The sequence below is a fragment of the Emys orbicularis genome, chromosome 5 (assembly GCF_028017835.1).
Source record: "Emys orbicularis isolate rEmyOrb1 chromosome 5, rEmyOrb1.hap1, whole genome shotgun sequence".
NCBI lineage: Eukaryota > Metazoa > Chordata > Testudines > Emydidae > Emys > Emys orbicularis.
In genome coordinates this window covers 1,012,625-1,040,499 of record NC_088687.1, presented here as the reverse complement: position 1 = coordinate 1,040,499, position 27,875 = coordinate 1,012,625, and the positions used below count along the sequence as shown (strand labels likewise).

The 27,875-nt window shown below is 42.8% G+C and overlaps 1 protein-coding gene across 1 annotated transcript in view; it reads right to left on the bottom strand.

Moving 5' to 3' along the window:
- The window catches only part of TNKS (tankyrase), a 296,841-nt gene that overhangs the window by 60,183 nt on the left and 208,783 nt on the right, over nt 1-27,875 (bottom strand). The window contains exons 7-11 of the mRNA XM_065404557.1: nt 27,768-27,834; nt 27,124-27,310; nt 16,473-16,594; nt 13,244-13,335; nt 13,068-13,146 (exon numbers count right to left, since the gene is read on the bottom strand). Coding sequence (XP_065260629.1) covers nt 13,068-13,146; nt 13,244-13,335; nt 16,473-16,594; nt 27,124-27,310; nt 27,768-27,834 — 547 coding nt within the window. The remainder of the gene's footprint in view (nt 1-13,067; nt 13,147-13,243; nt 13,336-16,472; nt 16,595-27,123; nt 27,311-27,767; nt 27,835-27,875) is intronic.

Here is a 27,875-nt window from a genome sequence, read left to right as displayed (position 1 = left end):
GCTCAAACATATATTGGTAGATTGGAAAGTGGTGGACGTGATATACCTTGACTTTAGCAAAGCTTTTGATACGGTCTTCCAGAGTATTTTTGCCAGCAAGTTAAAAAAGTATGGATTTGATGAATGGACTATAAGGTGGATAGAAAGCTGGCTAGATCGTCGGGCTCAACAGGTAGTGATCAATGGCTCGATGTCTAGTTGGCAGCCAGTATCATCGGTTTTGTTCAATATCTTCATTAATGATCTGGATGATGGGATGGATTATACGCTCAGCAAGTTCGCAGATGACACTAAGCTGGGGGGAGAGGTAGATATGCTGGAGGGTAGGGATAGGGTCCAGAGTGACCTAGACAAATTGGAGGATTGGGCTAAAAAAACATCTGATGAGGTTCAACAAGGACAAGTGCAGAGTCCTGCACTTAGGACGGAAGAATCCCATGCACTGCTACAGACTAGGGATCGTGTGGCTAGGCAGCAGTTCTGCAGAAAAGGACCTAGGGGTTACAGTGGATGACAGTCAGCAGTGTGCCCTTGTTGCCAGGAAGGCTAACAGCATATTGGGCTGCATTAGTAGGAGCATTGCCAGCAGATCGAGGGAAGTGATTATTCCCCTCTTTTCAGCACTGGTGAGGCCACATCTGGAGTACTGCGTCCAGTTTTGGGCCCCCCACTACAGAAAGGATGTGGACAAATTGGAGAGAGTCCAACGGAGGGCAACGAAAATGATTAGGGGGCTGGGGCACATGACTTATGAGGAGAGGCTGAGAGAAATGGGCTTATTTAGTCTGCAGAAAAGAAGAATGAGGGGGGGATTTGATAGCAGCCTTCAACTACCTGAAGGAGGGCTCCAAAGAGGATGGAGCTCAGCTGTTCTCAGTGGTGGCAGATGACCAAACAAGAAGCAATGGTCTCAAGTTGCAGTGGGGGAGGTCTAGGTTGGATATTAGGAAAAACTATTTCACTAGGAGGGTGGTGAAGCACTGGAATGGGTTCCCTAGGGAGGTGGTGGAATCTCCATCCTTAGAGGTTTTTAAGGTCAGGCTTGACAAAGGCCTGGCTGGGATGATCTAGTTGGGGTTGGTCCAGCTTTGAGCAGGGGATTAGACTAGATGACCTCCTGAGGTCTCTTCCAACCCTAATATTCTATGATTCAATGATCTACAGAAAGCGAATAGGGAGTTTGCACAACATCCACCTGCAAACAGGTTTGACTCACACCAGTGCTATTAAGTCCCTCCCTTTCATGCTCACTTACCAAAAAGACTTTTATAAAAGATTAGACAAACCATAAACACAAACCAGGCACTGAAAATTAAAATCCACAGTTTTATTCAACAGAAGATTTATTTCTGACTTGGAACCCAAGATTACCATAACCATCGACAAGGGGTACAACAAGGAGTTTATGGCTGCCCAGGGTTAGGATGGCAAGGTTAGGATAAAATTAAACTAAGGTAAAGTGACTGTAGGCAATAATACTGCATTTTGGCCAAGGGGATGAACTAGAGCAGAGGCCTTCCCTTTCTCTAATTTCTATACTTTGTGACTGACAGCACAGAATAACAGAATCATAGCAGCTATATTGTAACCCTCAGCCTCAACACTGCACATGAAAATAATGCACACATGAAAGGGACAATGGCAAAGTCATCAGATCTACTACTGGAGTAACAGAAATGGAATGAAATTTAACAGTACAAAGTGTAAGGTCACGCACTTAAGGACTAGTAAGAATTTCTGCTATAAGCTAATGGCTCATCAGTTGGAAGTGACAGAGGAGGAGAAAGACCTGGTTATATTAGGTGATCACAGGAAAACTATGAGTCACCAATGGGATGCAGCTGCAAAAAAGGCAAATGCAATAAAAGGATGTACCAGGTGCAAAACAAAAGCTGAGCAAGAGTATGATTGCTCTCAGTACATACATCAGTGGGGTAAACACCAGGAAGAGAGAAGTGATGTTTCTGCAAAAGGACAATGTTGGCATAAGAACAAATTGGTATAAACTGACCATTAATGAATTTAGACTGAAAATTACAGCAGATTTCTAACTATCAGATGCATGAGTTCCTGGAATAGCCTTCCAATATGAGTAGTGGGGGCAAGAAACCTAGCTGGTTTTAGGATGAAGACTGATAAGTTTATGAATGAAATTGTGTGACCAGGTTTACTGTCACAGAAGACTCTATTAACGGAATCATAGATTCCAGGGCCAGAAGAGACCACTGTGATCATCCAGTCTGACCTCCTGTATAAGGCCCGCCAGAGAACTTCCCCCAAATAAATCCTAGACCATATCTTTTAGAAAATCATAGAATCATAGATTATTAGGATTGGAAGAGACCTCAGGAGGTCATCTAGGCCAATCCCCTGCTCAAAGCAGGACCAACACCAACTAAATCATCCAATCTTGACTTAAAAATTGCCACTGGTGGAGAATCCACCAAATCCTTTGTAAATTGTTCCAATGGTTAATTACTCTGTTAAAAATTTATGCTTTATTTCCAGTCTGAATTTACCTAGCTTCAACTTCCAGCCACTGGATTATGTTCATCCGTTCTGTGCTAGACTGAAGAGCTCATTATTAAATATTTGTTCCCGATGTAGGTACTTATAGTCTGTAATCAAGTCACCTCTTTGTTAGGCTAAATAGATTGAGCTCCTTGAGTCCAACACTATAAGTTATGTTGTCGAATCCTTTAATCGTTCTTGTGGCTCTTCTCTGAACATTCTCCAATTTATCAACATCCTTCTTGAATTGTGGGCACCAGAACTGGACACAGGATTCCAGTAGTGGCTGCACCAGTGTCAAATACACGGGTAAAATAGCCTCTCTACTTCAACTTGAGATTCCCATTTATGCATCCTAAAATCACATTAGCCCTTTTGTTATATGACATGAAGATCTTTCCTTAGTTCTCAAATAACTAATTTTCCCCACAACCAATCCTTGCAGCAGACAAACACAAGCAATCCTAACAAGTAATGCTCACTTCCTGGACAGAAGGGGGCTGGGGAGGTAAGCAGGATGTGAACTAGTTGTTATTCTGGGTCCCTAGAGCACTATTAACAGAATGTACACTTGCTTTCCATCTTTAAAGTTGGGAGTGTGGTCTCCTTAAAGCCAATCTGCCTTCAAAGCTATACAGCATTCTCATCCCAAACAATCCCAGGGACAGCACTTTACTTCGGGAACCATTCTGTACTGTAAAACAACGCACAAGCTTTAAGGCTGGAGACTGTGTATTTACTCGTTTGTTCACAACTGAAAGCCCATTATTTCAAGGAAATGTTCTACAAGTATCAGATATAAAATACAAGTCTTTAATTCCAGAAAAATATATTGAGACTTACAGTAAATCCAACCTGATAAGGTAACTCTTTGGGTTACTTGTCAATTTCAGATCTAAAAAAGTGTCCTTTCAAATTCCAACTCTAAGTGAGAAAATATCCAAGCTATCATTATATATGTGCTAATGGACCCGCATGATCATTCAAGCTGCACTAGTCAAATAAATGAGATTGTCATCCATGTGGATTCTCCTCCTGAGCACTTTCAAATCAGACAGCTACAGCTCTGAACTGCTTTCCAGAATCATAGAATATCAGGGTTGGAAGGGACCTAAGGAGGTCATCTAGTCCAACCCCCTGCTCAAAGCAGGACCAATCCCCGGACAGATTTTTGCCCCAGATCCCTAAATGGCCCCCTCAAAGATTGAACTCACAACCCTGGGTTTAGCAGGCCAATGCTCAAACCACTGAGCTATTTCCCCCCCGTGAGCGATTCTCTCAACTGACAACACAACAGATTTGACAGCTTTTATTCTATAGAAATCATCCTGGATCCAATTTCCTCAATTTAGCATGTAAACAGTCACACCTCTGTTCTAACCATGACATTTTTAAAACCGTATTTACCTGCCAAATAAAAGTGTTTTGAGTAAGCATTAAAAACCTATGTTCCTATCAATCGTTTTCCATTGCAGGAATCTCTCTTGCTCTCTCTGTTATTTCCCTTTGTTCTTTTCATTTCAGTGCTTCCATCATGAGACCATCTGGTAGAGAAAATCAAAACAGATGTGTACTATCCAGCACTGAAGACATTTTCATCATCACTGCGTTGCTGCTGTCTCACATAGAGTAGAATCCAGAGCTACACCAATATTTCTACATACTGCCAGTCAGCTGTGGCAGCTCAACAGTTGGGATCTGCTCAGGGAACATTTTGACAGTGTATCATCAGAATATCAGCTTTCTGTCAGTGTCAAATGCTGAAAGTTTGCAAAATCCTCCTAACTCCTCGGGAGAACAGCAGCACAAAGACCAACAAACTTTTGACTGACCCAGTTGTATCTTAGTAGAAATATCCTCTTATTCTAAACGTCTTTTGACATGATCTCTAAAATATTTAGCCATCTCAGTTTTTCTCCTACAATTCCAATGTGATGTTTTACACTCATGCATGGTATCCGAGTATCAGCACTGTCCCACTGACTCCTTAGAAGTGTGTGTCTCAATATGTTGCGTTGACAATGAGGAATGGGGTAGTCTATGGTGCGGGAGGAAACGTCAACATTGGTTGTGCTGTGATCAAAATAAAGCAGGGATCACACTGCCTGTGCTAATATGGATGCTGGTGCAGGCTACACTGACAGAACAGGAATCCAGGAAATGAATTCCCATATCAGCTCTAACAATGCTATCATGGTGCTAAGAACTCTCTCTTCATCATGGCAATGCTCCTAACTGTCAACTGTGCTGTTTACAGTAAGCCACCATCATAAAGACAATAGTCTGAATGAAAGAGGCTAATGGATCACTGAGTAAGCATTGCTGCTGCTGCAGCCTGGAATCCTCTGATTTGAAGACTGACCATGTGTCTATCAAGAGTGGAGTACCCAGAGACTTCAACAGGCAGCTGTCTGTGGCTGAGGGCTTATAGCAGTTGCAGGGCTGGCTCCAGGCAGCAGCGGAGGAAGCACGTTCCTGGGGCAGCACATGCTCAGGGGCGGCATTCCGTCCACTCTTGGGGCGGCACAGTCTGGGTGGCTTTTTTTTTTTTTTTTTTTCCTTTCGGCAGTTCGGGCGGCAGTCCAAGCGGCTTTTTTTTTTTTTTTTTTGCTTGGGGCGGCAAAAATGGTAGAGCCGGCCCTGAGCAGTTGTTTATTTAAGAGCTGTTGGATCTGTCAGAACCTCTTGCATACACTGCTTGCAGAGAGGTAATGCCTCACCCAAGAATATGGGAGTCCACTACCACTGCTTTGGTGCTTTAGCAGAACAAGAGCATTGAAGGCTTGACTCACTCCAGGCACAGGCACCGCCGGCTTCCTCTTTGCCCCAGGGGTGCTCCACCCCTGCTCCGCCCCAGGCCTGCCCCCATTCCACCCCTTCCCTCAAGTCCCCACCCTGCCTCTTCCTGCCTAGTTCCATCCCCTCCATGCTGCGGAACAGCTGATCCACAGCGGGTGGGAGGCGCTTGGAGGGAGGGGGAGGAGCCCTGGAGCACCCACAAAGTTGGAGCCTCTGGCTCCAGGGATTTTGAGCTGTCAGATAACAGATTGCTTTCAGAAAGGGCAGAAGTGGTACTGCCTACTGAGTTGCTGAGTCTGTGCTGGCATGTGTGGCACTAATCCAGAACCCTGGTTTTCATCAGGGTATAAGATCTAAAAAGGAATTTCAGGTGCTTCCATTTCAATTTCATGACCTTGGCTGACAATATTTGTCTTATATTTGGTTTGATTCCCAGACACCAAATGCAGCACACCATGTGGCCTCTTCGGTACAATGTTTAAAGCTGTTGATTTTCCCTTTCTCCTTGAGATAGGTAAGAGTAAGAATGCCACACTGGGTCAGACCAATGGTCCACCTAGCTCAGTGTCAGACATTTCAGAAGGAATGAACAGAACAGGGCAATTATCGAGTTATCCATCCCCTGTCATCCAGTCCCAGCTTCTAGCAATCAGAGGTTTAGGGACACCCAAAGCATGGACCAGGATCCTGTGCACCACTTAGGACTAAATCAAGAATTGCCTCTCCCCTTGTGTGCTCTAAGAAGCAGTCATTGGTGTCTAGAAATTTTATCTCTGCATCCCATCCTGAGGAGACATGTTTCTAGTCAGTATGGGGATAACCAGAACCTCCCAGTCTTATAGCATTTTCTGTTTTTATAGCCGCTCTATAGCATTTCACAATCACTGCCACCATCCTGGTGAGGTGAGGTGGTTGGTAGTATATACCTACCGTTATACTCTTATTATTCAAGCCTGGAATGTCTATCCATAAAGATTCTGTGGAACAGTTTGATTCATTTAAGATTTTTATTATTATTCCTGGGGGAATTCTGTGCCACTGTACACACGCACAATTCATGTCCCCCAACAGATTTTTTTTCCCCCTTGCAGATAATAGATTCTGACAGGGAGATGCTGCAGTTATACCTTTTGCCCACCAGGGGCTGCTGTGGTGCCAGAAAATAGGGCATCTGGCTCACCGGCTGGAGAAGCCAGCCACGGAGAGGGAGGGGACAGTGGCTACGTTCCTCACAGTGCCCTGCTCACCGGGCCAGGTTAGGAGGCATGGGATATGGGGGGGGATGGACAGACTGGGGCACACAGGACTGCTGGGGGGGGGGGTCACATAGACTGGGGTTCAGAAGGGCTAGTGTGGGGACAGACTGGGACGGGTGCACAGGAGCTAGTGGGGAAGGGGAAGGTGGCTCTAAACAACCTTAATATTCTGTTCCTCACATTACCTACAGCAGCTTAGGAACCGCTCCTCTAAACTGTCACAGCTTGAGCAGTCCCCTATGGTGGGGACCACTCCATCTGGCTATGCAAGGTGGGTGCAAATAGCTACACTGACTTTATGCTACACAAGGATTTCCCCTACTTTAGGGGAATCCACAGTTTCCCTCTTGGGGCAGCTCTTGTTCCCCACTGAGCTGCTAGAGTGGCTAAAGGAAGATGGTGCTGGGATGCAGCACAGTATCTTTAGCGAGAATCTATTTCTGCTAGGATAGCTCAGCTTACAGGAATATCACTGCAGAAACATTTTCATTTAAATGAAGCTGCTGTAATATCAGCCAGTGGGCAATCATGTAAAAATATACCATTCTCTCTATTAAAAGTGCTTGTTACAGGGCAAGTACACCTGTATTCCCCTTACGTGGTCCACAGAGGGCACCCATTCTAGGCTCCCGCCCCCTCAGCCATCACCTCTCTAGGGTGGAGACCTGCGTCTCTCTCTCTCGACCAAGGTTTTTCCAGGCTGCATAATTCCCTGCTCACATTGATATGCCCAGCATGCCAAACTATCTAAAAGCCAGCATCTGCACTTTGCTTTCTTTCCAGAGGCTATGCCCAGTGTATTGCCCGCAATTACAAGTTACCACACAGCACTTTCTAAGCAAGCACATTTATTCTTTGATGAAACCATTACAGAGAAATCATATTAAAAAAGAAGAACCTACATGCATGCTAAAAAGCTTACCAGAGATCACCCCAACTCCAACATCGGGCTCTGGTAGGTGTGAGTCATTCAAAACCCATAACTGGGTTTTCCCTGTGATTAACAGCTCATAAATCTAAGATTCATAACCAGAGTAAACATGAATAGCTCAATCTTTCCTTTATACAGCTTGGGCCTTTGAGCCCGGCCTCATGTAACTGGTTATCAGCAGACAATGGCCCAAACCTCAGGACATGGCTTCAAAAAGCTTGGCTTTTGCATAACCAGAGGTGGGGAATTTACATTCACCTCCCCCTAGACATTCCCCAGGAAAACCCCTTAACACTTTTTGTTCCAAAAGTCCACCCTTGTTTGGCACATTGTTTAACATAGTCCCTTGAACCCCCGGGTCTCACGTGTCACATCTTCCCCCTTAAGAGGTTGTATACAATCCTGGCCCATAAGACATAAACCATTCATTTAATACAATGGACTCCAAAGACACTTGTATTTAATTCAAGAAGGTCTCCCAAAAATATTGTAGGAAATTGCCATACCCATCACAGTGCTCATTTGAACTTCCTGGCAGAGAAGTCCATGTGACTGAACAGTGTCCATCTACAACATGCCACCAAGCATGAATGAAGTCTACCCATACTTTGTGCTTAAAGGGGAAGTAGACAGTTTGGACGGCTGCTCCATAGAATCATAGAATATCAGAGTTGGAAGGGACCTCAGGAGGTCATCTAGTCCAAACCCCTGCTCAAAGCAGGACCAATTCCCACTAAATGACACTTTTGGGCACAAAGCAGTTCCAACAAACTGTGGACGTGCATGGTATGACTAATCATATCTGGCATACTTAGCAGCTCATTGTAAGAATATTATGGAAGGAGTGTTTGACTTTTTCCTGCTCTTAGTTTAGATCTGTTGTGTTTCTCAATCCCACAAGGAATGAAGTAGACAAAAGATCAGCTGGTTATGTAATTCTTGCCAAAATATTTATGGCAAACTCTTCATATATTTTAGCTGATGATGAACATTTTAGTGGTTTTGAGGCTTTTACAACTATTCTTTGAAAATAAATAAAGGGTACCTACATAGATCAACCAGACAAAATATATTACTATAAACACAGCCTTCACCTTGCCATTTGATCCTGAGCAGTCAACAACATCAACAATTTTGTAGTTCACCTTGAGTTAAGAATAAAGATAATTAAATCCCTGCCACCAAAAAGGGAATACAAATGCTAAGGTGTCTGTTGGAATCTCGTCTCCAACCAAGCTGTTTTTAGATCTTGCCCCACACACACGAAACAAAAATCACATTCCTGCATTTTAAAAAAGTTCTATGTTTAATCTACAAAATACATACAGTTAGGGCTCAATCTAGCAAGGTGCTGACCATTCTTACTCTGATCTGGTCCCACTGAACTGCTCACATGCTTAAAACAGTGAAATCCTTGCTGAACTTAAACGCAAAAAAGAAGCTTACAAGAAGTGGAAGATTGGACAAATGACCAGGGAGGAGTATAAAACTATTGCTCAGGCATGCAGGAATGAAATCAGGAAGGCCAAATCACACTTGGAGTTGCAGCTAGCAAGAGATGTTAAGAGTAACAAGAAAGGTTTCTTCAGGTATGTTAGCAACAAGAAGAAAGTCAAGGAAAGTGTGGGCCCCTTACTGAATGTGGGAGGCAACCTAGTGACCGAGGATGTGGAAAAAGCTAATGTACTCAATGATTTTTTTGCCTCTGTCTTCACAAACAAGGTCAGCTCCCAGACTGCTGCACTGGGCAGCACAATATGGGGAGAAGGTGACCAGCCCTATGTGGAGAAAGAAGTGGTTCGGGACTATTTAGAAAAACTGGATGTGCACAAGTCCATGGGGCCGGATGCGCTGCATCCGAGGGTGCTAAAGGAGTTGGCGGATGAGATTGCAGAGCCATTAGCCATTATTTTTGAAAACTCATGGCGATCGGGGGAGGTCCCGGATGACTGGAAAAAGGCTAATGTAGTGCCCATCTTTAAAAAAGGGAAGAAGGAGGATCCGGGGAACTACAGGCCAGTCAGCCTCACCTCAGTCCCTGGAAAAATCATGGAACAGGTCCTCAAGGAATCAATTATGAAACACTTAGAGGAGAGGAAAGTGATCAGGAACAGTCAGCATGGATTCACCAAAGGGAAGTCGTGCCTGACTAACCTAATTGCCTTCTATGATGAGATAACTGGCTCTGTGGATGAGGGGAAAGCAGTGGATGTGTTATTCCTTGACTTTAGCAAAGCTTTTGATACAGTCTCCCACAGTATTCTTGCCGCCAAGTTAAAGAAATATGGGCTGGATGAATGGACTGTAAGGTGGATAGAAAGCTGGCTAGATCGTCGGGCTCAACGGGTAGTGATCAATGGCTCCATGTCTAGTTGGCAGCCGGTTTCAAGCGGAGTGCCCCAAGGGTCGGTCCTGGGGCCGGTTTTGTTTAATATCTTTATTAATGATCTGGAGGATGGTGTGGACTGCACTCTCAGCAAGTTTGCAGATGACACTAAACTAGGAGGCGTGGTAGATACACTAGAGGGTAGGGATCGGATACAGAGGGACCTAGACAAATTAGAGGATTGGGCCAAAAAAAACCTGATGAGGTTCAACAAGGATAAGTGCAGAGTCCTGCACTTAGGACGGAAGAATCCCATGCACTGCTACAGACTAGGGACCGAATGGCTAGGTAGCAGTTCTGCAGAAAAGGACCTAGGGGTCACAGTGGACGAGAAGCTGGATATGAGTCAACAGTGTGCTCTTGTTGCCAAGAAGGCTAACGGCATTTTGGGCTGTATAAGTAGGGGCATTGCCAGCAGATCGAGGAACGTGATCGTTCCCCTTTATTCGACATTGGTGAGGCCTCATCTGGAATACTGTGTCCAATTTTGGGCCCCACACTACAAGAAGGATGTGGAAAAATTGGAAAGAGTCCAGCGGAGGGCAACAAAAATGATTAGGGGTCTGGAGCACATGACTTATGAGGAGAGGCTGAGGGAACTGGGATTGTTTAGTCTCCAGAAGAGAAGAATGAGGGGGGATTTGATAGCAGCCTTCAACTACCTGAAGGGAGGTTCCAAAGAGGATGGAGCTCGGCTGTTCTCAGTGGTGGCAGATGACAGAACAAGGAGCAATGGTCTCAAGTTGCAGTGGGGGAGGTCCAGGTTGGATATTAGGAAACACTATTTCACTAGGAGGGTGGTGAAGCACTGGAATGCGTTACCTAGGGAGGTGGTGGAGTCTCCTTCCTTGGAGGTTTTTAAGGCCCGGCTTGACAAAGCCCTGGCTGGGATGATTTAGTTGGGAATTGGTCCTGCTTTGAGCAGGGGGTTGGACTAGATGACCTCTTGAGGTCCCTTCCAACCCTGATATTCTATGATTCTATGATTCTATGAAAATTAAGCACCTGCTTAAGCGTTTTCCTGGATTAGGGCTAGAGTGCCTAGCAACTTGCAGGACTGAGCCCTAAATGTGCAATACAATCAGTTTCTCTTCCCCACCCCCACACAAGAAAAAGAACCGTCCCCTGCCCACCCAAATAGCTGCCCAAGTACATCATACCTATGTCCGGTATATTTTTTAATGAAACACAAGATTTTACACACATTGCAGCTACTCCCCACAGAGCAGAAGAGCTTTCACTTAATGTATAAAATAGTGCCAAGTCATCTCAAATGAAGGCCCTGACCCAAGGTACTCTAGTGCTTCCTACACATTTGTCTCCCACCTCCAGATGTGTATAATTTCAGTGTTTATTTTTTTTGAGCGTTTAAAAAAAAATAATCAATTTTTGATTTAAATTGTCACAGTTGTGAAAAATTATGGGGGGGAGGGAACCAGACATGTATGTAATAGACACGTAGATTAAAAAAAAAAAAAGCTTTATAATCATTAAAATACAAATTGTCCACTCCATGTCAAAACATACAAAGTTGTCATGTGTCTGACAAAGTGGGTATTCACCCACGAAAGCTTATGCTCCAATACATCTGTTAGTCTATAAGGTGCCACGGGACTCTCTGTTGCTTTTTACAGATCCAGACCAACACGGCTACCCCTCTGATACCATACAAAGTAAATATCCTTACATGAAACTCTAATAAGTTCTCCAGCAGCATTTTTCATACTTTGCCTGTCTGAAAATTCTTGATTACTACTGATGAAAATATTTTTGTTGGTGTGTGTGTAAGGTGAAATCAACAGTTACTGATATTTACTGATAGAGATCTAATCCTTCCAAGCCTAACCATGAGTTATCAAAACTACTGTTCTTAGACGATACCAGAGAGCTGCTCTAGGATAGCTATTATTTTAATCTCCCCAATGCTGTTATTCCCTCCCCGCCCCTCAATATCTGCTGATACTGAACACTTGAAAAATCTGGCCCATAATCCTATGAAATCTCAATCTGCTGCTGTAAGCAACAAATGAGATTACTGTTTCTAGCATATAGCTATATTATCAGGAGATAATGTGGGGAAATGATTATAATTAACCGCTTGAATGAGTGCAAAAGTTTTTCAATAAAAAAAAAAAAAAATCTCCTTGGAAAAGTCTTAGGTGAGCTACAGCTGTATCAGAATTCTAGAACATGACACACTGCGCCATGGTACAGTCATTAAAATATTTTATGATTCTATTAAACATCTTTGGAAGTGAGTCAGATACTGAGATCTGCAAATTAGCTCTAAAATGGGCACCTAAATTGTAATTCAGTTGTCTTAAAATAAAAAAGATTTGTATTAACTATATGTTCAATTACATTGCTCTCACCTCCTAGTACTTCAGAAGTGACATTATAGATTGTTATTACAGGTATACTTCTTCATTTCTAGCTACCTGGATGCAGACTCAGCTATAGCAAACTGAACTACCCTAAAAGCAAAAATAAGATTGTTCAAATTTTAACTGCCTTTCATTCAGAAAATGTCTTCGAGAGAAGGTAAGTGGCAAAACTATAATGATCACAATAACAATTGTTTAATTAGTTGCTACAGTCATCCAAAAGGGACACTTCTGAAGGGACAAAGAGACACATCAGAAAGATGCTTAGAAGACATACTAATTGTGGGGCTACACTTTCATCTTTTCCTGTAATCTTACGACTTCCAAGACATGACCTTTAAAACCACAACTCACAGTGAGCTTACAAATGACTTGTGTGGGTAGTGGTCATTCTTTACAGCAAAAGGGTGAATTAGTAAAAGGTTTTTTTGGATGGGAAAACAAGAACAGAGTTAATTACTGAAGGACGAGAACAAAGTTTTCAAAAATCTATAGGTAGACATCTAACTAAAATTGGCCTGATTTGCACAAGTACTGAGAACTCAACAGCCCCCACCAAGTGTTTGGCATTTTTGAAAATCCAGGGCAAGACTTTTAAAGAAATGGGTGACTTAGCAATGGGTGAATTTCAAGTGCTGAGAACTCAGCATTTCCCACTGATTCAATAGAAGCACACTTCTGGGGTCACACAGGAAGTGTAAGGCACAGTAAGGAAAAAGCAATAGTTCTCCTGACTGCTAGCCATGTGCTTTAACCTCAAGACCATCTACCTCCTACTACTTTATTTAGACTATATTTACCTTTGCTCCATGTTTATGCAGAACCTCCATGACATCATTATGAGCTCTTTCAGCTGCAACATGCAAAGGCGTCATGAAGCTAGGTGAAAAATGGCAGACGTTAGTTTTATCATCCAATACTGTATTACCTAGTCCTTTGGAAATGTAAAATTTGGCTTAAATTTTCGGATACCTACTCTTTGTTTTTCTCATTAACATTAGCTCCTTTCCTGAGCAACAGTTCTGTAACTTGTTTCCGTTTAGGATGCAGGGAAGCGACAGCACAGTGCTGCAAAACAAAGCAAAAAAAATTATCTACTACTTAGATTATGCAATATTTCATGATGCGTGCTGCATCATTTTTACATATCCCACTGAACATTAGACTGAAGCTTACAAATAGAATCCTACCGAAATGTATCGCGTTTCTGCCTCAATATAAAATACACCAAACTAAATGTAAGCTAGTTATTAAAGCTAAATCATGCTGCATTTAAAACAATTTTGATTTTATAACTATTAGTCACACATGAGAAATGGTTAAGTCACCATCTGTAAAAGCATTCTGCATGGAATAGTTTTATTAAATGTTCCAAGTGAGAGGTATCTTTAGTGGGGTGTCTGGGAAGCAAGGGCCTCCATAACCTCCCTTGCCCAGGGGAAGACAGGAACAATTTGCTAGTCCTTTAATAGGTGCAATATACTCCCTCTCTCCTCTTTGTGTGGGTCAACTCTGCTGGCTGGTTTGTGGGGAGGGTTGCAGAGTACTGGGCATGCAGCCTTTGTTTTGCCCATGAAGCCATGCGTTCAGGTAGGGTGGGGTGATGGGCCATGCTCCCTCTTACTCCTTTGTACCACTGCATTAGGGCCAGTCACCCCCTGGACTGAAATTTTCAAACATGTCCACTAATTTTGGGCCCCAAATTGAGATGCCAAAGGATTGATTTTCAGAGAAACTGAGCACCCACAATTCCAAGTGACTGAAAATCAGGTCCTAAATTCCAGAGTAACGGTTGGAAGAGACCACCACTAGGATGAGAGACCATCTTGGACAAATGCTAGTTATTGGTCCCTGTAAGACAGGGCCTATTGATCTTCTGATGTTTCTGAGCCCAGCCACAGGGTTTTAAACAGCAAGCACAAAAGTCATACATAATAGTTATCTTATTGCTGTGAAGAATTCCTTCTTCCAACACTCAGAGTAAAACAACATAGTCACACTGATTTGAATGGGATCATCAATTCCAACCCACCTCACTTTTTATGTCTATGTCAAAGTCTGCTGGGACATTGGCTCTATGTTCTTTGACTTCACTGCTAGCTCAAATGATAAACTGAGAACAGAGGCTAATTCCAGTGAAGTCATTAACACACAAAAATACACACAACTGACACTGTACCTTCATACAGAAGGCCCCCTGTTAGGTAATGCCATGACCACAGCGAGCACAAAGTTCAGCATACTGCTGGGGTGCCTTGCGTCGTGTGATATTTAACAGTGTTACATGTCAAAGACTCATAGGTGGGCCAACAACCACAGGCAAATCCAGTAACAACTGTCAATGTTGATAAATGCAAAGTAATGAACATTGGAAAACATAATCCCAACTATACATATAAAATGGAGGGGTCTAAATTAGCTGTTACCACTCAAGAAAGAGATCTTGGAGTCATTGTGGATAGTTCTCTGAAAACATCCACTCAATGTGCAGCAGCAGCCAAAAAAGCAAACAGAATGTTGGGAATCATTAAGAAAGGGCTAGATAAGAAGACAGAAAATATCATATTGCCTCTATATAAATCCATGGTACACCCACATCTTGAATACTGCATGCAGATGTGGTCACCCCACATTGGAAAAGGTTCAGAAAAGGACAAAAAAATGATTAGGGGTATGGAACGGCTGCCATCTGAGGAGAGATTAATAAGACTGGGACTTTTCAACATGGAAAAGAGATGACTAAGGGGGGATATGATAGAGGTCTATAAAATCATGACTGGTCTGAAGAAAGTAAATAAGGAAGTGTTATTTCCTCCTTCTCATAACAAAGAACTAGGGGACACCAAATTAAATTAATAGGCAGCAGATTTAAAACAAACAACAGGAAGTATTTTTTCACATAATGAACGGTCAACCTGTGGAACTCCTTGCCAGAGGATGTTGTGAAGGCCAAGACTATAACAGGGTTCAAAAAATAACTAGATAAGTTCATGGCGGATAGGTCCATCAATGGCTACTAGCCAGCATGGGCAGGGATGGTGTCCCTAGCCTCTGTTTGCCAGAAGCTAGGAACGGGCGACGGGATGGATCACTTGATTATCTGTACTGTTCATTCCCTCTGGGGCACCTGGCATTGGCCACTGTTGGAAGACAGGATACCGAGCTAAATGCACCTTTGGTCTGACCAGTATGGCACTCTTATGTTCTTATGTAATGCTAGACAAGTCTGAAAGGGGGTAGGGGAGGGATAGCTCAGTGGTTTGAGCATTGGCCTGCTAAACCCAGGGTTGAGTTCAATCCTTAAGAGGGCCACTTAGGGATCTGGGGCAAAATCAGTACTTGGTCCAGCTAGTGAAGGCAGGGGCTGGACTCGATGACCTTTCAAGGTCCCTTCCAGTTCTAGGAGATAGGATATCTCCATTAATTTATTTAATTTATAAATGAATGCTATCACAACAAATATACTTTGCCAGCAGAGAGATATACCAATCAGCTGGACAAGGGAAACAACCGGTCAGTCAGTGAGAGCCAGAAAGCCCTTACACAGCAGGAATGGCATCAAACATTTCACTGCTGACCTCTATCAGATGTTGAAAGAATTAAGTATTACTAATAATCTCATCTGTGTGGGAATGTTGGAGAATGATTTTCATCAAGAAGCAAGTCTAACTGGAATTCCAGTGAAAAATTTGATTTAAAAAATAAAAGATGAAAGATAGAGGGCAACCTGCTAACTTATTCCAATCCCCCATAAACCAGCATAATACGTTTCTGTTGCCTGCCTCATCTCAACCCTCTGCCACCCCAAAACATTTTTTGCAACAAGTGTCCATAAAACATAAGACAAGATAGAGAGAAAAAACAAGACAACTGCAGTGATAGCAGAACACAGAGAAACCCTCTAGCAGCTGTCACTACAGGGAAGATAATCAGGTGGGGAGAACACACAGGTTCAACATGAAGAAATGAGCAGTAGCTTACTTGCAGGTTTCTGGAGAAATCCTGCATAAAAACTGAATTCAAGGGTGAAAAAAAATGTACAATGTTTCTTCTATAGCAGTGATTTACTTTTAACACATAAGATGCCTGCTGGCACATCCTCAATTTTAGATGAATACATTTTCATAGTCTAGCAATAAAAAACTCTTCAACTAGCACTACTTCCACATATATCATAAAAAAAAGGATTGACTATATAATCTCACCAGAGCTGTCTCATGTGACTGTGGCTGTTTGAAATTAATGATCTCCAAAGCAAGTGTCTTTTTCACTTTGGCTAGGTCTGCCTCTCTGGCTGCTTGCAGTAAAGAATGTCCTTTGAATTCATCTGTTGGAGAAATAAGACATACTTAATATTCAGCAACACATCAGATTTATAAATCTTATTTCAGAAACCTAACTACAATTAACCAAAGGGGAAAGAAAAATGTTCTATACTGCCCTAAATAGTAACATCAGCTATGATGACAGAATCCTAAACTCTGTCCTAGTGAAGGCAGAAATATATTCTTGGGGTGAGATGGGAAGGAAAGTTCCAGTTTCCAGGGCAAAACCCTCATCCCCTCTCCAGCCCCAAGATAAAGAGTGTTATAAGGATCCCTAAAAACTCTGTATCCAGTCAGAGGAGAAGATTCTAGGACCAGCACTACAGAAGACAGCTGCCAGGCCACCTTCCGAGAGCCCTACTGCAAGCTCCAGCATAGGGGGCATGCCAGGGTGAGGTTGCATGACACAGCACTATAGAGATTTCAGGCCCAAATTACACCAGTGGACCTTCCAGCCTCCAGATCAATCCAGGACCAAGAGGGCACAAAGGTGGCTTAAAGCCACCTTACTTAACCCTCTCCCCCCAGTCTGAGAGTTCAGTATTGCACCTGTTGGAGGTGCAGCATAGAATCTCACCATTATATTGCTCCTTTAACATAAAAATGGCCAAGCATCAAATCCTGCTCACTTTGTTACTGCAAGTAATCCCACTGATGATACTGGGATCACTGGTGAGAGTAAGGAGAGCAGGATATATTAATATCCAAATATGTAAAAGTACCCTTTAATAAATGATGAACAAAACCGAAAGTCAGCAGGTACAAAATTTCTAACTTATTTAAGAAGTTATTTCTTGTGGAATTAGCAGTTTTCTGTAACTTTATAACTTGTGTTAATTGTCTTTCACTGTTATAAGAGTGAGACAAAAACAGATAAGTGAGAGAAATTTAGACTCAAGGTTAGGATTTAGCTTTCCCACCACCGGGTTAGGAGGAATCCTTTTTGTTTGGTTTTCTGATATCAAAAAAAGAATTTAGAAAAACAAGACTGAGTAATGAAGGCTCTTGTGGAAAGCAGCTCTTCATTTAAATTAGAAATGATGAATCAGCAGTTTGGTAACATAATTACAACCAAACTGAATTCTAGAATAGTTTTATTTTATACTGTCATACCTAAGTTTAGAACACTGACCATCATGAAGTAATCAAGAGCATTTGAGAATGAATTCCAAATAATTAAATACCTTTGCGAGAATTAGCTATAGTATCAGTGGCAACTTCACCCTGTAAGGCCACATGCCAGCATTTTCTACGTCAAACTGATGACATGCTTCAACAGATTAGTCTAACTTGCCAGCCCAGGAAGAACACATATATGAAACTGGATGACAAAACAAATCAAAAGCCTTTTTACTGCTTCACACCCATCTGTGCCAAAAAGTATTGAACTGGTTCTGTCAAAACCATCTTCTCCTGTCCGAGAATAAGCCTGGCATAGTGCAGTGAGATTCAGATAGCCCAGCAATGCTACCAGGCCTTACAGAATACTGGAAAACAAAGCATCATTGATGCTTCTCCTCTCTTTCTTTGTCATTAGTTTGCAAACGCAAAAAATCAATCACATTCGTTGATTAGCACAGGCTGATTTGCAGGGACAGATAAATCTCTGAATGAAGTCTGAAAGTCATGTTTTTGCTTTACAAAGTTAATTAAAATCATTTTCCTGAACTCTGTTCTGCTCTTAATTATTATTTAATAATGAAACAATAAGTCTTGAGTTTGATTAAAGTGGAGAGGGTAGGGTTCCCAAATTAGAACATATGACTTTACTAAAGGGAAAGAAGAAGAGGAGGTTGCTTGCCTGTAACTGGAGGTTTTTCGAGATGTGTGGTCTCTATCTGTATTCCACTGAGGGTTATGTGCATGCCCCATATGCCTGGAGCCAGAACCTTTGAAAGTAGTATCGTTTGGCGGTCCGCACATGCGCCCATGTATTGCCTCGTGGTTTCGCCTGAGGTGATAAAGGGCAGGGTGGACTGCCAGTGTCTCCAGTTCCTTCTCTACCACAGACCTATCAGATACGCAGCAGCGGGGAAGGAGGTTGGGATTGGAATAAAGATAAGGACCACATATCTTGAAGAACCCCCAGTTACCAGCAAGCAACCTCTCTTTCTTCTTTGAGTGATGGTCCCTATTGTATTCCACTGAGGGTGTCTGACAAGCAGTTTGTAGTTAGGAGGAGAATGCGAGGAAGATGATGGAATCACAGAATGGAGGACCGCTGCACTGAATGAGGCATCTGTTGTGGAATCACATACTAGAGCGTAGTGGGAGGAAAAAGTGTCTATCAACTCCACGTAGCAGTCTTACATATATCTGCATGGGACACATCATGATGCACGGCTGTGGTTGATGCTTGCACTCTCCTTGAGTGAGCCTATCCCACCTGGTGGGGATTGTCTCGACAACTGATAGCAATGTGTAATGCACCTGGAAACCCATTTAAAGATTCACTGGATGGAAATATGAAATTAATACGCAGCAGATTTAAAACAAACAAAAGGAAGTAGATAGCCTGGGAGACTTCCAGAATGGCTCTGTCCTTTGCAGGGAAAAGGCCAGGGCCCCAAGCACATCAAGAGAATGAAGTCGCCGTTCCCCATGAAAGACGTGTGGTTTGGGGAAGAAGGTAGGTAGATGTATGGGCTGATTGAGATGGAATCAGAAAACTACCTTTGGTAGCAACTTGGATACAATCAGAGTGAGACATTGTCTTTATGGAATGCAGTGAAAGGAGAAGGGGTCTGCCACCATGGCTCCCAGTTCACCAACGCACCTCGCTGAAGTAATGGCAACAAGGAAAGGTGACCTTCATGGAGAGGAGAGAAAGAGCAGGAGGCCAGGGGATCATTAATGAGGAAGACTAGGTTGAGGTCCCATTGGGTAGCAACAGGTTGAATGGGCGGGTATTTACATAAAAGGCCCTTCCAGAATCAGGCAGTCAAGAGGTGCATAAAAATTGAATGTCCATCCACTAGAGGGTGGAAAGCGCTAATGGCATCTGCATGAACTTTGATGGAGCTGAGAGCGAGACCCAAGATTTTCAGATAGAGAAAATAGACTAAGAGTATCTGCATGCCCACGGCTGCGGGGATAAGGCCTTGCCATTCAGCCCAGGAAGTGAAACGTTTCCATTTGGCCTTATAGGAGCATCTCGTGGATTCCTTTTGGCTACTGGAGAGGACGTCTTGCACTGCTAATGGGCATTCTCGTGCTAACGGAGGCATTCAGCCAAAAACCTAGCTTTCAGTGTTGCGTCCATAGATCTGGGTGCCTGAGTCTGCAGTTGTGTTGCATCAGCAGTTCCGGGAATGTCTGGAGCGGGAGTGTAGAATGCTTTGACATGTGGAGAAGAAGATGGAACCAGAATTGGCAAGGCAAGAACAGGGCCATCAAAATGGCCATCGCTCTCTCCTGACAGAGTTTGTGGAGGGAACACGACAGGAGTGGTATGGAGGAGAAAGCATAGTTCTTTCAGTCCAACTAACTGATGACCAGAGTGTCACCTTGTGAGTGGGGACCGTGTCCCCTCTTCAGCAATACTGGGTGCACTTGGTATTCTGTAATGCCAGGCAGGGAGGTTGCCAATAAAAGGATATGATATGCTATGTACCATTTCCATAGGCATATCGCCTCCATGCACAGTGCTGGGCATCTTATGCCTCCATGTTTGTTTATGTAGTATACTGTGGTGGTGGTGGTGTCTGATGTGATGAGGATGTGGTGATAACGGATAGCTGGTAAGAACACATGACATGCTTTGTGCACTGCCCGAAGTCCCGGTATGTTTATGTGCATCCTGACCTCTTGTGTGATCCAGATGCCTTGTGATCTCCCATGTGAGCGCCCCAACCTGCGAGTGACATGTCCGTTATGACTGTCACGCTCAACAAAGATGGGAGGAAGGGCATCTGGAGCAGACTTGTAGCGGGTCTCTCCACCACCAAAGTGAGGAGATGTCTTCCAGCAGGACAATGAGTATAGTGTCCATGGATTGCTGTATGAGAGAGTAAATCCTTTGCAGTCATAGCTGTAGACATCAAAGATACAGCTGGGCAAATGGCGTGACATATGTGTACATCATGTGCCCTAGGAGGGAAAGGCAGGTCCTGGCTGAAACCAAAGGATTAGAGGTTACTATTTGGTCCAGTAGGCTCTGGAATCTGTCCATGGCAGATAACTCGTGAAGAAGCTACATCGATGTGAGCTCCTATGAATTCCAGGGACTGAATAAGGTGCAAAGTCGATTTTTCGACATTAATGCTCACTCCTAGGGAGGAGTCGAAGAAGCTGAGATGTTGATGCTCGAGCTTCCTCTCTGGACTGCGCTGCGCTGCTAGCAGCCAGTCATCCAGATAGAGGAAGACAAGGACTGAATGGGAGAACCCTGTGTTCGAAGTGTCGAGGTCCTATCTTGAACCTCAGGAATCACCTGTGGGTCAGGATATCAAGAGCCATAAACCACATACCTTTTTCTAGCAAGGGAATGATGGCTTGTGACTTCAGCAGTTGAGGAGTTGGAGATCCAAAATGGGTCTCCATCCTCCTTCTTCTTGGGTACCAGGAAGTAGTCGGAATAGAACCCGGTGTCCTGAAAGGGAGCAGGGACTGGTTCCACTGCTCGTCTCTGCAGGAGGGAGTCCATCTCAAGGGTAAGATTTAGGGCTGTCAAGCGATTAAAAAAATTAATCCCACGATTAATTGCACTGTTAAACTATAATAGAATACCATTTATTTCAATATTTTGGGATGTTTTCTACATTTTCAAATATATTGATTTCAATTACAATGCAGATTACAAAGTGTACCGTGCTCATTTTATATTTATTTTTGATTACGAGTATTTGCACTGTAAAAAACAAAAGAAATAGTATTTTTCAATCCACCTAATACAAGTACTGTAGTGTAATCTCTTTATCATGAAAGTTGAACTTACAAATGTAGAATTATGTACAAAAATACTCTCCCCCAAGGAGTTCAGTCACAAATGTAATTAACGCAATTTTTTTTAACAAGCATCCTAACATAGAAGCATGTCCTCTGGAATGGTGACCGAAGCATAAAGGGGCATACAAATGTTTAGCATATCTGGCATGTAAATACCTTGCAATGCCAGTTACAAAAGTGCCATGCAAATGCCTGTTCTCACTTTCTGGTGACGTAAATAAGAAAAGGGCAGCATTATCTCCTGTAAATGTAAACAAACTTGTTTATCTTAGCAATTGGCTGAACAAGAAGTAGGATTGAGTGGACTTTTAGGCTCTGAAGTTTTACATTGTTTTGTTTTTGAGTGCAGTTATATAACAAAAAAACATCTGCAAGTTGCACTTTCACGATTAAAGAGATTGCACTACAGTATTGTATGAGTAAAATACTATTTCTTATGTTTATCATTTTTACAGTGCAAATTTTTGTAATCAAAAATAATATACACTTTGATTTCGATTACAACACAGAATACAATATATATGAAAATGTAGAAAAACATCCAAAATATTTAATAAATTTCAATTGGTATTCTATTGTTTAACAGTGCGATTAATCACAATTTTTTTTTAATTGCGATTAATTTTTTTGAGTTAATCGCGGGAGTTAACTGCGATTAGTCGACAGCCCTAGTAAGAATACTATCATGTAGAGTGATCTCAGGGAGGTCAGGGAGGGATGTGGAGGAGATTTCATCATAAACTCGAGGGTGTAGCTGCGTCGAACGATGTCCAGGACCCGCTTGTCCACTGCTATAGCTTTCCATGCTGGTAGAAAGAGTTTGAGATGACCCCCCAAAAGAGGTTGATGATAGGAACATTGGTATACAGAGTGGCTGACAGCTCTCTAGCCACACTCAGAAATACCATTTCCACAACAATTGAGTTGTTGTGCAGGGGTCTGTGTTGCCCAAACAGGCAGATGGGTTCTGTGCACCTTATGGTGCTTCTGAGGAGGCTCATAGGCTCATTGGTGATAGAAATGTGGTGTTCTACAGCATTGGCTTGGCGGTGGGCAATAACATTTTCTATTTGGTGCCAGTGTATAAATGCCCACGGATTGTAAGTGGCTCTAGAGTCTTTTAGTGAGTGTAAGTAATCATCAGTTTTCTGGTTCAAGAGGTCTGACTCATCAAATGGAAGGTACTTGGATTGTGTTTTGCACCTCTCTAGGGAAAGCTGAGGATTGTAACCAGGATTCCCTCTTCATGACACTTCCCATTGCTAATACATGTGAGGATGCGTCCACTGAATCAGCTGCAGCCTGAAGTATGGATATGGTGACCAACTGCTTTCCTGTAAAATTGCCTGGAAGCGATTATGATCCTGCTGGGGTAACTTGTCTGTAAAGTCTTTCATAGAATCATAGAATATCAGGGTTAGAAGGGACCTCAGGAGGTCATCTAGTCCAACCCCCTGCTCAAAGCAGGACCAATCCCCAATTAAATCATCCCAGCCAGGGCTTTGTCAAGCCTGACCTTAAGCCTTTCATCTGGCCATAGTTTATAAAGTCATAATTGGCCATCAGTGCCAAGTAGTTAGAGGTCCAGAACTGTAGTCCAGCCGAGAAGACCTTTGACCCATAAGGTCCAATGTCTTACCCTCCCTGTCTGCCAAGGTGGAGCACTGGTGTTGTTTCATCTACTCTGACTCAGCCTGTATCACCAAGAAGTTAGGTGGAGGGTATGAAAATAGAAATTCTGCCCCCTTAGGGGGGGACGTAGTATCTTCTCTCGGCCCATCTTTTCTCGGCCCCCATTCGGGGTCAGTGTGCATATGGTCAAGGTATGCCACATGGTGCATGCCAGTTAAAGAATGGCCTCATTGATTGGTAGAGCCACCCTTGCCAGTACTGATGTGTGCAGAATGTCTAGTAGCTGATGCTGACTGTCCTGCACTTCTTCTAGTAGGATCAAGAGCATTGACTATCCTCTGTATCAGCTCTTGAAACTGTCAGTCGTCTCGTGGCGAGGAAGGTGTCGATGACATGGCAACATTTGGAGACGACCAAGGGAATCTCTCCAGATCTGCCAGTACCATAAGAATCGGGCTAATCGGTGCATCCTCTAACCCCATGTCCGAACGTCTAACTGGACGAAGGTTGTAGGAGTGAGATGGGGAATCCTCCCAAGTTGAACGGGACCGCTCTCAAGGTGAATACTGAGGCCATGAGCTCCAATATGACCAACCCGGTCGATCCTGCTGCTATTGAGCCTGTGCTCAAAGAGCTGGGTACTACCTCGGTGGGTAAGGCAAAGTGGGGAACTGTCACGGTGCCATCGGAACCCTTCAGTAGTCATGCTTCTGGAACAGAAGTGGTGGGCCACGCCAAACATTTGTATCCTCAGAACTGGAGACTTCCACAAATGGCGGTGACGATGGAGCTGTCAGAATGGGGTGTGTCAGAGTGGTATGAGAATCAGGTGGCAGAAGTTTCATGCTTCGACCACCATTCCAGAGGACATGCTTCCATGCTGATGATGCTCGTTAAACAAATGTGTTAATTAAATTTGTGACTGAACTCCTTGGGGGACAATTATATGTCTCCTGCTTTTACCCACATTCTGCCATATATTTCTCTACTTCCACAGCAGTCTCGGATGACAACCCATCATATGTTGTTCGATTTAAGAATGCTTTAATTGCATATTTGACAAAACGCAAAGAAGGTACCAGAATGAGATTTCTAAAGAAAATCAACCTTCTATTGGTGGCATCTGACTCAGATGATGGAAATGAATGTGCATCAGACTGCACTGCTTTGGATCATTATTGAATAGAACCCATCATCAGCATGGAAGCATGTCCTCTAGAATGGTGGTCGAAGCATGAAGGGTCGTACAAATATTTAGCATATCTGGCACATAAATACCTTGCAATGCCAGCTACAACAGAGCCATGTGAACACCTGTTCTCCTTTTCAAGTGACATTGTAAATAAGAAGCAGGCAGTATTATCTTCTGTAAATGTAAACAAACGTATTTGTCTTGGCGATTGGCTGAACAAGAAGTAGGACTGAGTGAATCTGTAGGCTGTAAAGTTTTACCCTGTTTTATTTTTGAGTGTAGCTATGTAAAAGAAAAATTAAAAAATTCTACATTTGTAAGTCGCACTTTCACGATAAAAAGCACTACAGTACTCATATGAGGTGAATAGAAAAATACTACTTCTTTTGTTTATCTTTTTACAGTGCAAATATTTGTAATGAAAAATAATATAAACCGAGCACTGTACACTATGTATTCTGTGTTGTAATTGAAATCAATATATTTGAAAACGTAGAAAACACCAAAAAATATTTAAACAATCAATATTCTATTATTGTTTAACAGTGAGATTAAAACTGCAATTAATTGCAATTATTTTTTAATCTCACGATTAATCGCAATTAATTTTGTTAATCATTTCACAGCCCTAATGAAAAGCATTTTGGTGTCACAGTGGAGAAGTAACGCAACATGAGCTTCCAGTGCAATACTGTGGCAAAGAGGACCAATGAGATTCTTGGATGCATAAACAGTGAGTAGGAGCGAGGAGGTGATTTTACCTCTGTAGACGGCACTGGTGAGACAGATACTGGAAAACCGTGTTTAGCGCTGGTACCCACATTTTAAAAAGGATGCTGAAAATCTGAAGAGGGCGCAGAGATGAATCACAAATGATTCAAATGCTGGAAAAAATGCCTTAGTGTGAGAGACTAACAGAGCTCAGTTGCTTAGCTTGTCAAAGAGAAGATCCAGAGGTGACTTAACTACAGTGTATAAGTATCTTCATGGGAAGAAAAGACTGGGTACCAAAGGACCGTTTAATCTACCAAGGGCAGGCATAACAAGAACCAATAGCTATAAGTTAACGCCAGCCAAATTCAAATTAGAATTAAAGCACACATTTTTAACAGAGCGGGTGATTGGAACAGACTACCAAGGAAAGTGGTGAATTCTCTATCTCTTGAAGTCTTTAGATCAAGACTGGATGACTTTCTGGAAGATATGCTTTAGTCAAACCCAAATTATAGGCAAATGAAATTTAATGTGGATAAATGTAAAGTAATGCACATTGGAAAAAATAACCCCAACTATATATACAATATGATGGGGGCTAATTTAGCTACAACTAATCAGGAAAGAGATATTGGAGTCATCGTGGATAGTTCTCTGAAGACGTTCATGCAGTGTGCAGAGGCGGTCAAAAAAGCAAACAGGATGTTAGGAATCATTAAAAAGGGGATAGAGAATAAGACAGAGAATATCCTATTGTCCTTATATAAATCCATGGTACGCCCACATCTTGAATACTGTGTACAGATGTGGTCTCCTCATCTCAAAAAAGATATACTGGCACTAGAAAAGGTTCAGAGGACAACTAAAATGATTAGGGGTTTGGAACGGGTCCCATATGAGGAGAGATTAAAGAGGCTAGGACTTTTCAGCTTGGAAAGAGGAGACTAAGGGGGGATATGATAGAGGTATATAAAATCATGAGTGATGTGGAGAAAGTGAATAAGGAAAAGTTATTTACTTGTTACCATAATATAAGAACTAGGGGCCACCAAATGAAATTAATGGGCAGCAGGTATAAAACAAATAAAAGAAAGTTCTTCTTCACACAGCGCACAGTCAACTTGTGGAACTCCTTGCCTGAGGACGGTTGTGAAGGCTAGCACTATAACAGTGTTTAAAAGAGAACTGGATAAATTCATGGAGGTTAAGTCCATTAATGGCTATTAGCCAGGATGGGTAAGGAATGGTGTCCCTAGCCTCTGTTTGTCAGAGGGTGGAGATGGACGGCAGGAGAGAGATCACTTGACCATTACCTGTTAGGTTCACGTCCTCTGGGGCACCTGGCATTGGTCACTGTTGGTAGACAGGATACTGGGCTGGATGGATCTTTGGTCTGACCCAGTACGGCCGTTCTTATGTTCACAGCAGAACCCTGCTCTCTGGCGGAAATGCCGGGGAGAGGGTGAGGGGGGAGAAACCCCAGTGCCCTGACCCTCATCACCCAGACCCCCACTGCAGCCCTGGGACTGGAGGAGCTCTCACTCCCTGATGCGCCCCAGGGCCATGGTGCGGGGACAGAGCTTCTCCAGTCTTGGGGCCGCAGAGGGGGGAAAGGGGAGAAAGGAGGAAAAGGGGTTGCAGGGCTGCAGTGGAGGGGGAGAATGGGGGGACCCTTGGGTGGAACAGGGGTGGGCCCCAGGGAAGGAGCAGAAAGAGGTGGGGCTGTGGGCAGTTGCTCTGGCCCCAGGAAACCTTAATCCGCCTCTGGTTATAGGGATTACTACAGGGGTAACTAAGTGAAATTCCCTGGCCTGTGTTGTGCAGGAGCTCAGAGAAGATCTAATGGTCCCTTCTGCCTTAAACTCTATGAATAAAGGCAGTTTCATGAAGGAGAACATGTATAGATGTCTACAAGTTTAGAAGTGAGAAATGGAGACCTCTATATCCTGTTGTTTTGCATTTTCCCATTACTAACAAGGAACTGGGCTGAAAGGTCAGTCAGTTTATATTAATAATTATTTCACAGTTGATAATTTTTTCACATACAAGTCAGTCTCTCCCTTAGCTCAGGTGTTGGAGCCATATCGACAGCACTCTTGCCATGGCAGTTGACCAGTGTTGGATCTGCACCATGACTAAGCAACAAAGAGCAGACTTCTACACGATTCTTGGAAGCAGCTTCATGTAAGGGGGTAAACTGCCAGAGATCCATAGCATTAACACAGGCTCCATGCTAGGAGTGGGAAAGAAATGTTTATGTTAGTAAAAAAAAAAAATAACCATGACAAAGATCACAAAATTTTCATTTTAATAACTTCAACACTCGTTAAGTTATTTTCAAATGGAATGAAAAATTATTGATTTATCTTCATCTACCAAAATCTGAAATTTGCAATGAACTTAATTTTTAATAAGACACCTTTGCTTCAAAAAAATTCTAGTTAATTAAATTCTAATGCTTGGCTGCAGAGATTATGCGGAAAAACACATACTTAATTCAGTGGTACAGGTGTATGTCTAAAGCCCCAAAGCCCCACACCACTGAAATAATTTATTATAGGTGTGAAAATCAGGATTTATTTTTTAAACAGAAATAAGGCTACAGCCTTAACTATTGTATGAAGTAACCATCTCTCTCCATAATTTTGCAATATTGCAATGCTTACGTATTCTTCCATTTCTCCACTTACCTTAAGTAACAATTCTGTGACTTCAAAATGTCCATATGAACATGCATTATGAAGAGGTACAAGTCCGCTAGATTAAATAAAACAAAATAAAATTACATCTCTAGGAAG